Source organism: Haliotis rubra, unplaced genomic scaffold, assembly GCF_003918875.1.
Source record: "Haliotis rubra isolate DU_JTF1 unplaced genomic scaffold, ASM391887v1 Scf1373, whole genome shotgun sequence".
Classification (NCBI taxonomy): domain Eukaryota; kingdom Metazoa; phylum Mollusca; class Gastropoda; order Lepetellida; family Haliotidae; genus Haliotis; species Haliotis rubra.
Genome location: NW_025765307.1, coordinates 79,433 through 93,045, shown reverse-complemented (window position 1 = coordinate 93,045; position 13,613 = coordinate 79,433). Strand labels below are relative to the sequence as shown.

The following is a 13,613-nucleotide window of genomic DNA, read 5'->3' as shown; positions in this document are numbered from 1 at the left end:
TCTCAAGAGAGAATGAGAAATGAGAAAATGTCGATCTCGAAATTCCCACCTTGTACACTGGGTATCTGATCCACCCCACGGCTGTACCCTTGGTCATCATACTCCTCATCAATTTTAGGAACTGGTAATACCCTCTCCAACCATTTGTTTCTGTGGTGTAGCATGTTGATGTAGCGATGGTTCCAGTCGATGGTGACCGAGTCCGATGTCCACTGCCACTCCCATGAAGATATCTCTGCAGCTGACATCGCACGTAACACGGTGTTTGGTGTCGTCTCTACTTGGGATTCCCCATCATAGATCATGATTCGTCTGGCACTTTTAATGTTTCCAGCTTTGTCAATCGCAGTAATTTCTACGGAGAATATCCCCTTGTCATTGAGGTGCAGTCTGCCAGTGTTCTGACACCAAAAGTAATGTAAATCATGTTAACCACTTAAAAATTTAATATTATTTTAATTTCGTATTCTAAAACGTATATACTATACCAACTCTCCACAAAGATATCAGAAGCCTGTGTTGCCAAGATATTGACTTAGGCTATTAAAAATAGATAACTGAATGTATTATTTCATTACCATGTATCTCACCTGAGTGGAATTTAATCTTTGTATGAGTTTTCTATTTTTTTATCCTGAGACCATCTTCACTGACGATAAACTCCATTTCAAATACTTGGAATTCAAATGATCGTATGCCAGATGTGTCGTCTCTCCATCCATTCCACTGAACGTTAAATGATGGCTGTAAACAATGAAGACAACACATCAGCTTATACCGAATCATTTAATGCCAACTACATATACCTACTGTACAAACTGCATAATGCATGCTTTCTAGGCGATACTACATTTGTTACTTCACCATTGCAAATATTGTCCTCCTGAGAGGGTACGTAAGTCCCAAAATCTTTCAAGTAAATTTAAGTCTACCAGGTCTTTAATAGTAGTATTTTTGTCATTTTAATGTATGGCTAAATCTTAGCATAAACGCCAATGGCTGAAGGGATGGTGTAAATCCAGCTAGAGTCCATGCAAGTAGCAAAGGCACTGTCAGTCCCCATGGTCCCTAGTATGGTGATCTACCTTCAGTTGTTGGCGATTACTAGCCCATTTTTACATTGTATTGTCCAAAAATAGTTTTCTACTTTTAGAGATATATACTAGCTAGTTTTAACTCATTTCGTGATAATCTAGTAATGTTACTGCCCTTAGTTGACAGGGTTTTGTATATACTGAACATCATTGAAAACGCACCACTTGTAAATTTGGAAATATGGGACAGTGAAAAGGAACGTTGGAAATGTTGTTAATAACACAAAAGACAATAAATAATGTTGTACAGTAAAGAACGGATTGCCCGAACACATCATGGAACACATCACATGACAACAACAAAATTCATGCACAACACACACAAAAAGCACAAATTGCTTGAGTAAAACATGCTGATTAGGGGTATAAATGACCGTCGGCAAAAAACCGTTCTCATTTTAGCTGTACCTCCGCAAGTAAAGTTTATTTTGCAATGCCAAGATTGTCACCAGAGGAACGAGAACGGGCGTTGGGCATGTTGCAGGTTGGCACATCAAGCAGGATTATTGCCAGACGATTTGGTTGCCATCATTCCCTATCATAAGACTTGCCAACAGGTACCAACAAACAGGAACCACCAGGGACCGCCAACGCCATTATGGTGTTGGGAGGGATCAGTTATCATCACAAAACCGCTCTGGTAGAGTGAATGTCCTTTACTACCGTGACACCATTCTTCAGAACAACATCGTTCCCTTCTTTAATCAACATCAAGATATGCACACATTCCAGCAGGACAATGCTCGAGCGCACACTGCACGTGTTGCAACAGAGTTACTAGCAAACAACAACATTCCTGTACTTCCATGGCCTGCATTGTCACCAGATTTGTCTCCCAATGAACAGTTGTGGGATTGCATCGGCCAACGCCTCTCACGTCGCCCACAGATCAACAACCTTGGGGAACTTGAGAATGCCTTGCAACAAGAGTGGAATGCATTGCCCAAAACATTATTCAGTTCAATGAGGAGACGTTGCACAGCTTGTTTTGCTGCTAACGGTGGGCATACACGTTACCGACTTTCCAATTTGACTCCATCTTTCTTTCATGGTCAGCTGAATTAAAACTTCACTGTTTTGCTGGATTGGTTCTTGTTTCTTTTCTTTACCAATCCTTGGACTACAAAAGTGTGTAAAATTTACACCGATTGCCAATTTATGCTCTTGGAAATCCAAACTAATACAGGTGGTGCGTTTTCAATGATGTTCAGTATATATTATATGTATGTATTATGAATTTAGAACTAGTTTTAGTCACGATATGGCTTAAATATTGCCGATGTGACTTTACATTTTTACTCACTCACTTCACCATTGCAGACTTTTGAAACTGTTTTTAACTACAAATTGTGTGTTTGTTGGAATCAGGCTTAAAACATGCAAACAGTTTTGCTTGCTTGTTTGTTGTTTAACGCTGCATTCAGCAGTATTTAAGCTTTTTTGCGGCGGTCTGTAAAAAATCGAGTCTGGGCCAGTCTGGGCCACAATCCATCATGAGCATCTATCTACGCAATTGGGATACGGTGGCATGGCAACCAAGTCTAACCACCCGATCCCCTTAGTCGATTGTTACGACCAGCATTGCTTGCTGAAGACCAATTCGAACCCTGATCTTCACGTGTCTACAAGCAGTTAAAAGACACTGATATCATATGTAAGTCTTGCAACAAAATGGCTGTGTCACCTATGCAAACCATATTCTCACCTGTTTACTTGTCTTGCCAACAATGAGCATATCAGCGGAACACTCCCAAGTTGCATTGCAGTGATATGGATTCACATAGTCGATACCTATTCTCATTGTTGCTGTCTTCGACTGACCAGCATAGTAGTGTGTCTGCACTTTGTTGTTTTCCATGTTCTTGACCTTCACAAACCCGCCGCTTGAGGTGACAAACTGAAACTGCACTCTGTAACAAATAATGTGCTTGACCGATCAATACAATGATATAAGAATCCAGTTCTTTCGAGAAATGGGCTGCATGGTGGGCAAGCTGTTTAATGTGCCAGGCTAGTGTTCCAGCGAGTTTGAGGTGTCGGGATCGAGCCCACCTGTGACCGGGTGTAAAGCCTTGGAGTCAACTTTGTGTGCAGACTCTTTCAGTGTTGTCACAACTCCTAGTGTACAGTACACAACCCTGTGCACTTAAAAGAACCCACGAATCCGTTGGTATGTGACCAGATGGTGGCCATATGAATACGTGGGTACAGCAACGTGCAGTAAACTTGGACAAGATACTGTGACTATGTGTCCCAGTCCGACCAGCTCTGAATGGGTACCTCATAAGGGTGGGAAAGCAGCAATAGCTCAGTGCGCCTTGTGGCTGCAACAGTTGTATGCTCCCCAGGGAGTTGGGATTGATAATACGATGTGCCATTGAGATTGACATCCAATGATCGAGGGAAAATATACCAGCGCCTTGAGCATGTACTATAGTCTGTTTGCAGTGAAAACGTACCGATGAATTTCAATTTAAACAAAAAAGTAAATCGGATAAAGTGGAATTACGATTGCGAATCCTCATAATTTTCCCTTGCCAAATGAACATTAAAATCTCAGAATTTTATTCAATTTAGGATAAAAGTTGTTTAACAAACTATCATAGTTTCAAATCGCTATTTTTGGTTTGTATTACAAGGGGGTATGCACATCAAAGGAAACACCGAGAACAAGTAGAGTTGGTCTAAGTTAACGCTCATCACGAACCGCACGTGCGTTTGTTTCACTGTTCCAACTACTGCTCTTACCCCTTTGTAATACAAACCAATAATAGCGATTTCAATGTATGATCGTTTGTTAAACAACTTTTATCCTAAGATGAATACAATTCTGAGATTAAATGTTCAATTGGCAAGGTAAAATTGTGACGATTCGCAATATTAATGTCACTTTATTTGATTTACTTTTGTTTAAAGTGAAATTCATCAGTACGTTTTCACTGCAAACAGACTATAGTTGCGTGGATATGTGCACAATATAAATATCCTATAATAAAAATAAATAAATAAATGTAAGCCATTAGCTGCCATAGCACAAAAGTAATTTACATTGTATATGCATCGTTGTGAAAATGTGATAAGCGTTTACGGAAATCAAAACACAATGTGGAATTCGAAAGCAATATATACTAGCCACATAAAGAAACTGTGCATTGTCAAAATATTATCCCAGTTGATATGTACGATAACAATGTCAAAGGTACATATAAACTTTAATGGAGGGATCATGAGACCATAACAAGTCGGGAGAATTTCAATTGAAGAATCAATCACAATGACGTCACGAGTCCGCAAGCGGGACAGAGGTCAAACGACCATGTCACAAGCTCAATAACGGGTATGTCCACCATCGGCATTGAGAGCAGCAGTGAATCGACGACGCATAGAGCCTATCAAACGTGCAAGGAAGGCTTGTGGGATGTCACGCCAGATTCTCTCAAGTTCTGTTGCAAGGTCAAGGGCGTTATCTGGCGGATGAGGAACACGTCGTAGACGTCGATCCATCTCGTCCCAAACATGCTCTATCGGGGAAAATCCGGTGAATTTGCAGGCCAAGGCAGTAAGTCAACGTTGTGGTGTTGCAAGAAATCCATAGCAACCCTTGCCGTATGAGGGCGGGCATTGTCCTTTTGGAATGTTAACCCAGGGTCATGACGTTGCAGAAAAGGAATTGCCACAGGTCGAAGAATCTGATCCCTGTAGCCCACACCAGTTAAGTTGCCCTGAACAATCACCAAAGGAGTTCTTTGGCGTGCTGTTATTCCATCCCAAATCATCACGGAACCACCACCAAAGCGATTCCTCTCCAAGACACAGGCCTGTTCATAACGTTCTCCCACGCGTCTATAGGCACGTTGACATCCATCACTATGGAAAATGTTAAACCTGGACTCATCTGTAAAAACAACATTTCACCACCAAAACAAGGGTCTGCGGACATGATTTCGGCACCACATTCGGCGAGCTTGTCGATGACGTTGTGTCAGGATAGGCCGTATGGCGGGACGTCGTGGTCTGACCCCGTGATGACGTAAACGTTGTCGAACTGTGTTGGGGTGGATACGGCGAAGTACCTGAGATGGTTCGGGCAGTCATCACTGCAGTCTGAAACCGGTGGCGAAGATGGGTCACCCTTATCCAACTGTCCTGTCTTGGCGTTGTTACACGTGGACGTCCAGAACGTGGCCGATCGATGACGTCATTTGTGTTCTGGTAGCGTCTCACGAGTACAGAAATGGTGTTCCGGTGGGAGTGGAAATGTGCAGCTACTTGTCGTTGAGACATTCCCCGACGGACCATCCCAATGGCCTCATGACGTTGTGCAGACGTGAGCCTTGGCATGCTATGCGTTTCAATAGCCGTTTCATTTTTGAACGATCGCAAGGGCAGGGGTTGAGCTTTTCAAAGTGACAGTATTGTGTGGCATTCATTTGCTCTTATTCTCTTTCCCGGAATGCACATGCAACAACGTATTGCACGTCTCAAGGACGAACCCACTGACGTTACGGAACGTGGCACGTGCATGCATGTTGGATACATGTCACTAATCTCTGAGTTTAAATCCTTATGTGTCTACACAGGTTTGATAAATTTAGATTTAAAATTTTCGTATGCACAGTTTCTTTATGTGCCTAGAATATTTGTAATAGGTAAGTATGTCTTACACATTCCCTGTTGTCAGCTCCGATGAAGTCACATTGACATCTCCAAAGCATTTGAAGAGACCTCTATGTGGGGCAAGCTCAGAAACATTCTCACAGTTAATGACCGTTGAAAAAGAGGTAATTAATCCTGTAATGAAAAGAATAAAGTGTAAGTACCCAATCCATGCGAGTCCCTGTGCAGTTCACAGCTAATATTCTTTGTGGTCTTGTTACAAAATTTTGATTTGTGATCATGCCATGCCTTCATTTTGTCTGATCATCATCCCTTTGAGGAGCAAACATATATAATATAGAAGGTACAAGCACAGTAATAAAACCAGTTCTGACTATCCCGAGAAGACGGTTCAGTTTGGCATGATGGGCAAAACAGCTTTGAAACGAATAGAGAGTAAGGTTTTACGCCGCTATTGGCCATATTCCAGCAATATCACGGAAACGGTCTTCATGCATTGTATCCATGTGGGGAATCAAACCCGGGTCTTCGGTGTGATGAACCAACGCTTTAACCACCAGGCTACTTCACTGCCCCTTGAAACGAGTGAGTGAGTGAGTGAGTTAAAATTTTAAGTCACATCGGCAATATTTCAGCCATATCGTGACTAAAACTAGTTCTAAATTTATAATACATACAGGTAATATATAAAACCCTGTCAACGAAGGACAGTAAAACCACTAGATTATCACAAAATGAGTTAAAACTAGCTAGCATACAACTTTAAAAGTAGAAAACTATTTTTAGACAATACAAAGTAAAAATGGGCCAGTAATCGCCAACAACTGAAGGTAGATCACCATACTAGGGACAATGGGGACTTACAGTGCCCTTGAAACGAATATGAATGGACCACTGGGAGCTTCAGATAAAGGAAACATGTCTTAGGACAGTGTTGATCGAATAGAAGGAAGTTGGGTTTAAGGACATGGGTTTTAACGTTAAGTGGCACATACAAAATATATATTATTTTAAATTAATTCTCACGTCCGACTTTTCCCCCTGAAAATCGGAAGTTTTTCTTGATTTCTAAATAGTTCAGGTGTACCTTTGAAAATGGTTATTGTCACTTTTCCCCGTTTTATGCCGACTTTGTAACCATCTATGAAGTTATGCCTGCTGGGCTGCAGCCCAGAAGGGATGAAGCTTGTGTGAAAATCATAGTTGATGTTGTGGATGTTCTTCAGGTTTGTCCACGAGTCTTCCTGGGCCTCTGCGTTATTCGGGTCGACTGGAGCCTCGGCCGTTTCGTTACCTTGGCCGTGCACAACAATTCTGTTCCACGATATTACGGGTGGTGTGTCAACTGAAGGGTTGAATAGTGAAGACACAGTCAAATCAGTGGTGACAAATTATGGTAGTGTTAAATGTAAATGTGTGGTGTCAGTTTTTAACGTTGCCACAATCACTGAGAGTCTTATGTTATCTACTAAACGGGATAAAATCCACGAAAGATTGTGTTTGTCTATTTTTACCAAAAGAAGTTACTCATTATATATAGTACACCAGCAATTTGTACTTTAGGTATGGATAATGAATGGAAGAAGGTAAGAGGTGTTGTAATGGTGAAGTAAACTTACTGTTCTGACAGTTTGAACCACTGAATCCAGGAGAGCAGATGCAGTTACTGGCCAGTTCCTCCTGGCAGGTCCCCGGGTAACACCACGTGCTGTCAGGACGCCATGAACATGCCTCTGAAGTTCGATAAGACAGATTACCTGATCGTATTCCTCTTGCTTTGTAATCAGTTATGAGGTGATGGGATAGTCTCATGGGGTAAATAATTTCACTTATAGCGTCAAAGGACTAGTTTTGTGGGCACCATACTCACCATGATCCATTTCGGGTATTGTTCACCATAATGTTGGGCAAAAGCAGCGTAAGACCATGTTCACTCACTCACTCAAGAATATGGCTGCAATATTGTCGAGGTGACGTTAAATTTCACTCACTCACACTCACTCAAAACAATTTTTATTACCAGTACATATACTCTCTTCTACAAATATAGGGTCTACCATTTCCTCATCAGATTGATACTATAAGTGACCTTACATTGCTCGCTTTTTCTAAGCGTACTCACTTCTACAGTGTTTTCTGTCATTTGAAGCGACGTATGCTCTGTGCCCAGGTGTATCTATCACAATGCCCTCACATCTTGAGCACACCTGGCAGTCATTGCAACCACACTCCTCCATCCTTTGACAGTTTGCAATGAATTGGCATCCTGAATAGACAGAGATAGTTGGAAGTCAAATGCAATGAAACATATTCTTTCTGAGCTTCATCAATGATTAAGAAAATTCCCTTTCACTTTACCATTGAAAGGTGACAAAATCTCGTAAATTGCATTAATAGAATGTGTTTAGAATCACTGTCAAATTGTAATGACGCCAAGGATTGGCGAAAGGATAACCCTATCCTGTCCATGGGTCACAAACACATGCAACGGAAAGTCAATAGTTTAAATGTGACAACTCCTTGATTGGAATCATATGCATCTCCGACACAGAACTTAGATAGCAACTTTCACAGGTCTAGCAACATAGGCGTGTATGTGACGACAGCTGAACGACGTCTACGCATTATCGTGCGAGGACTAGAACGAATAGATCAATATAGACGCCCCCAGTTCTGCAGACACTATTTGCGGCGGACTGCAACTATAGGTCTGATAGGTCCTTTTCATTGACGAGTCATGCTTCTTGTTACCCAATCCAATGACAGGAAGCATGACGTCGGGATGAACGTCACATCCCAATGGCGTTGACGGCGAACGCTCTGAATATGGTGATGCAATAATCTGTGGTGGAATGTTGTCTAAAAGAAGGAAATGATTGCTGGGAAGATCACGTCTGTCATACAATGGACTGGAGGAACATTGCAGCACGTAGCGTCACAGCAGATCCTGCTCGAGTTGAGCTGTAGTATCTATAATAACTATCAACAATGGGGTTTTTAATGTTAACGTCGATGTAAATTTGAATACCCTGGACTGCAACAGCCCCGTATCTGTCACCAGTCGTCTGTGGTGACATGGGGCAACTCTCCTTTTCAACGTTAAATGATCATCAGGGTTGCAGACAATGCTTTGAAAACACGAGGTGACTACTGACTGTTTAAACCTCTCTCTGAACTCCCTTGTGCAATATTCTAAATATGGATCAACACCATAGGTTCAGGCATGGTTCTATCCATTTATACTTACTTTGACCACATGTATCAACTTTGCTTTTAAGCATTTTATACTGTTCGCAACCTAAACGAGTAACGTGAAAATACTTGTAGATTATTTCTAACAATATATTTATTATGATGACACAGATTATCGTTTGTCACAGCACGCAAGTAATTTATATTGAATTTAGGGAAAACGTTAAATGGATGGGCACTGGGAACCCTACTCATTACATGAGTGACTGGTAGTAATCTACCATCGCTTGTCTATTATTCTTGGATGTAACCATTCTGTGTAATCATGTGCGCCATTAGTGTACGTAAAACAATGTTATTTCTACATGCAAATTTTTCAATCACCAAAATACTTGAGTGTACTTACTTGTCGGTTGGTGTACTTACGATAGCACTTGTTGGCGTAAGAGATGTGTCTATAAAAGTATCTTGAATCTGAAGGAAGGCACGCTGAGCAGGTATAGCACCGTTGGCTGCCACAATAGTCGATGCTTCGACACTCTGTGACAGAATGTAGAAAGGGTAAACTATTACAGAAAAAGCTTGCACATACTTTTTCACGAAGCGGCCTTGGTGAAGATCCGGGTTAAAATTGATCTTCAGAAACCCATGCTTACCTTAAGGGGCGACTAACGGGATCGGTTTGTCAGGCTCGTTGAATTAATTGCCACATGTCATCGTATCCCAATTGTGTAGATCGATACTCATGCTGTTGATCACTGGATTGTCTGGTCCAGGCTCGATTAGAGACAGACAGCCGCTTGATAGCTGGAATATTGCTTAGTGCGACGTCAAACTAAACTCACTCACTCACACTCACACGCGTAATTATTTACAGTGTTTTACACAAGGCAGCTGGTACCACGTACCACTCCCGCACTGTACGTCCCCAGTAAGCTTTGGTTGTTAGTGGTTTTTAGTTTGTTTTTAATTGAGAAGAATGACTTATTGATTACCTTTCTTTCTTAATTTTCATCAAGTTGGTTTTCGTCAAAAACAACAATATTCCAAACTATTTTACTGTCCTTTGTCGACAGATATTTGACAATTAATACCTTGTTTTCATCGTTATATGCCTGTAATATTGCCGACGCGGTCTACAATTATAATTTACTCACTCACTTACCAGTATCGACTGTGAGTGTTTTCTCCAGTGGGTCCGATCCGCCAATCCAACAGTTGCATTGAAATTCAAGTGCTCCGTGATCTTCATAGATTGCAATCTATAACCAAAGGAATAAACCATGTTTATAAATTCCACACGTCAATGCCAGAGAAAAACAAGTCTCAATTATGTGCCCAAAATATTTTATCCAGCTTGATAATAGTGACAGGTATATGACTGGATCACTGGATGAATGTATCGGTGATGTGGGCCAATGAATGAAAATCAGTGATGTCAGAAGATATAACCATGACAAGCATGTCTTGTCTTACCGGTCTTTCTTTTTGATAATATAAGTTCCCATTTAATTATTGCATTTTTAAAAGAATTAGATTTGTTAACTGATTTGTAAATAGATAAATATTTTATGATTGGAAGTTTAAATTAATAACTCAGATTGTTAGTGGCTGTACCCTCAAGGGGGTTGAAGTATTGTAAAATTATTGTCCTCCTGAGAGGGTACAAATTCAAGTCAATTTAAAGTTACCAGGACTTTTAAACGTAGTATTCTTGTTATTTTATTTTTCGCACACATTTCTTACAATCGCCAGCAGCTGAAGGGATGGTGTAAATCCAACTAGGGTACTGTAAGTCCCCATGATCCCTAGTATGGTGATCTACCTTCTGTTGTTGGCGATCTATAGCCTGTTTTTATATTGTATTGTCCAAATAGTGCTATTAGTTTCAAATTTCTAATTGTGATATTCTAGTTGTTTTACTGTCCTTCGTCGACAGTATATGTATTTAATAAGTCAGTTTGGTTTGTTTGTATAGATTTATTTTACAATTATGGAATATATAATGGTGTTATAGTGTTTTATTGTTTATAAGTAAAATAAAAATAAAAATATTATATAAGTCATAAAAAGGTCACTAAAAATATTGAAGGTTGGTGGTAGTGTTCTAAAGTTTGTGGTTTTATGCGTATGTCAGATATTTAGTTGTATTTGTCAAGTATTTCAGATGAATTGCATTCATCTGAAACGTTTCTATTATGTTTAGGATTCACAAAATATGCTGGTTTTAGAGTATGGTCTCATTCTGGATTATTATTTATCACATGATCCTAATTCATAGCTTTTAATTGGCTAATTCAAATTCCCATAATTCCCAAGCACCAATCTGAGCACCCCTGTAATAACACTTTAGCACAGCACAGCTCCCAGGCAACAAGGCAACAAGGTCCACTAAACAGCATCTAACTGGTTAGTTAAATACTTTAACACTAAATTATGCTTAAGTGTATTTGTTCTTTTACATCTCCATTAAATTAATTGCAGTCTAAATGTTATTTGGTAATTTGTAATATATGGTCATATTGTAAACCAAATAAACTTGGTTAATTATCTTAAAGCCAAAGTTCATGTTGTATTGTATTATAACTCATGTAAAACCAAATAGCATTATTAGTAATGTTCTGTTTTTACAACCATATCCCTCAGTTTTCTAAATGTATTAAAGTCCAATGGTTTTCGGTGTGTTCTGTGAGTGGAGAGCAGAACAATTGTAAAAGCATCGTCATTTTGATGAATGTTCTGTATGAGCAGCCATGGTGCTCAGATTTCCCTTTGTATATGCTTACAATGTTTTTCTTTGTGTTGTGTGAACGGAGATCGTCAGTGATGGTGAATGTATTGTCACAATGATGAATGATGTTTGTAATTGGTAGGTCACATATGTATCAGCACAACACGGTCTAATCAGTAAGGCTCTATTCCACAAATGGGTAAGATGTATTTTTATATGTCAATGTATATCCTTTTTTATGTACATCTTTCCGGTAACCTTTAAGGGTTACCAAATAGTTATCTGGTTGTATGTCATGTTAATTGTGAACTTTATTGTCTGTCAGATATGTGTACATATTGTTGCACAATTTGGGCAAATGTGTTATTTGGCAATGAATTATCTCCCTTGGTGTCACAACCAACGTTGTGCATATAGTTTCATGTTATTGTTATTTCCTTTGACAGTTTATAATGTGGTATAATTCACATGTGTAAATGTTAGACTACATAATTAATTGTGGTAAGCTAATTGTGATACCTATGCAAAACATTATGTAATGTGTAAATGTTTCTAAGAATGTTATGTGTGTTTCAGGGCTTGATGTATGATTAAAGGAAATATCTGAATAAACGGCACCTCACCCCTAAAGCGAGTCGTGTGATCCATTGACATTACTTGGCGATTTAACCAGCTGTAACATATACATATATTCCATTTCAATGTCAAATATGTTCTCATCACGATATGGCTGAAATATTCCCGATGTGACGTTAAATATTAACTCACTCACTCACTCTAACCGGTCTTACTGAATTCAATCTTTTTTCGGAGTTCCATATAAGCTCCTTCTACATTCAATCAGAACTTGAAAACGATCAAATCTTTAATACACAGTAAGGGTCAGTGGCGTAGTCAAGACATGTTCTCTTCATACGGAACACTAGATTCCATTCATGTTATGGTTATGTAGACCAGGCTATCATGATGTTGCTTGAACTCACTGACCTTATTAAGATGCCAGCCGGAGAGCCATCCACTGTTGTCTGAGCGTATTCTGTAAAAAAGGAAATTTGACCTGCATTAAGTGTATAAATTACAGTATGTCCGTGCAATAAAAGTATTAATTAAGGATTACATACAATTATCTCAATTACACCAAACCAGATATCTTTAAATGTATTCATCGCAACATTTTACCAATAACAAATTTCATCGCGATATTAACCACTTTTAACATTAAACATTGTTCATAGGCTGTCCATCGCAGACAGGTAAGTATATAAGTTTGTTTATATTTCATGCATACATGTACAAACTTAAAACTTTCAAAGTCACGATATGGCTGAAATGCTGCCGAGGTGACTTTATTTTTTAACTCACTCACTCATAGACACTTTTCCTTTTAATATACACGCCCGTGCAAAAGAATACAAAGTCTAAACAAACCTCAAAAACAATACATTTGAGTGTAATGGGAAAAATATATGTGAAAACTAATGAATCACTGAAAATAGATGCTACAACATGATATTCGCGAAAATTGTGAGCGTGTCCTGCTCTGTTGGTCGAATCGTCATTCAAACACTTTGCTAAATATTGGGATAATCTTTTTCCTGCCATGCGACGGCTTGCTGTAAACAAAGCACACAATCAATTGACACACCTCACTTTATAGAGTCGTCCTATATCTCCAATGTCCATATTCGTGTCATCACGATCATTCCTTTCAAACGACCCAGAGAGTCTCTTTTCATTGCTGGATCCAGTCCGACCATGCACCGTCACAAACAAGTCAGAGTCCGTGCCAGCAAGATAAATGTCGCTTGTAAAAGTTCTTACTTCGATTCCTGTGAAACGATTTGTAGAACTGGAATACATGGACAAATTTTACAATTGACTAGATAGTCAAATCTATTGACCATTCTTCACTGACCCACTATCATGCCCCTCGAACCCTAACTGACAAAATGTATATGAAGGACATCATGTTATGTGGC

The 13,613-nt window shown here is 39.6% G+C and overlaps 1 protein-coding gene across 1 annotated transcript in view; it reads right to left on the bottom strand.

Annotated features, from left to right (window-relative positions):
- Positions 1–311: 311 nt before the first annotated feature.
- The window catches only part of LOC124268356, a 42,670-nt gene continuing 29,368 nt past the window's right edge, over positions 312–13,613 (bottom strand). Inside the window, exons 6-16 of the mRNA XM_046703331.1 lie at positions 13,280–13,463; positions 12,622–12,670; positions 10,069–10,165; positions 9,330–9,443; positions 7,834–7,977; positions 7,331–7,444; positions 6,799–7,056; positions 5,759–5,885; positions 2,800–3,004; positions 591–744; positions 312–401 (exon numbers count right to left, since the gene is read on the bottom strand). Coding sequence (XP_046559287.1) covers positions 622–744; positions 2,800–3,004; positions 5,759–5,885; positions 6,799–7,056; positions 7,331–7,444; positions 7,834–7,977; positions 9,330–9,443; positions 10,069–10,165; positions 12,622–12,670; positions 13,280–13,463 — 1,415 coding nt within the window. The 3' untranslated portion in view covers positions 312–401; positions 591–621. The remainder of the gene's footprint in view (positions 402–590; positions 745–2,799; positions 3,005–5,758; positions 5,886–6,798; positions 7,057–7,330; positions 7,445–7,833; positions 7,978–9,329; positions 9,444–10,068; positions 10,166–12,621; positions 12,671–13,279; positions 13,464–13,613) is intronic.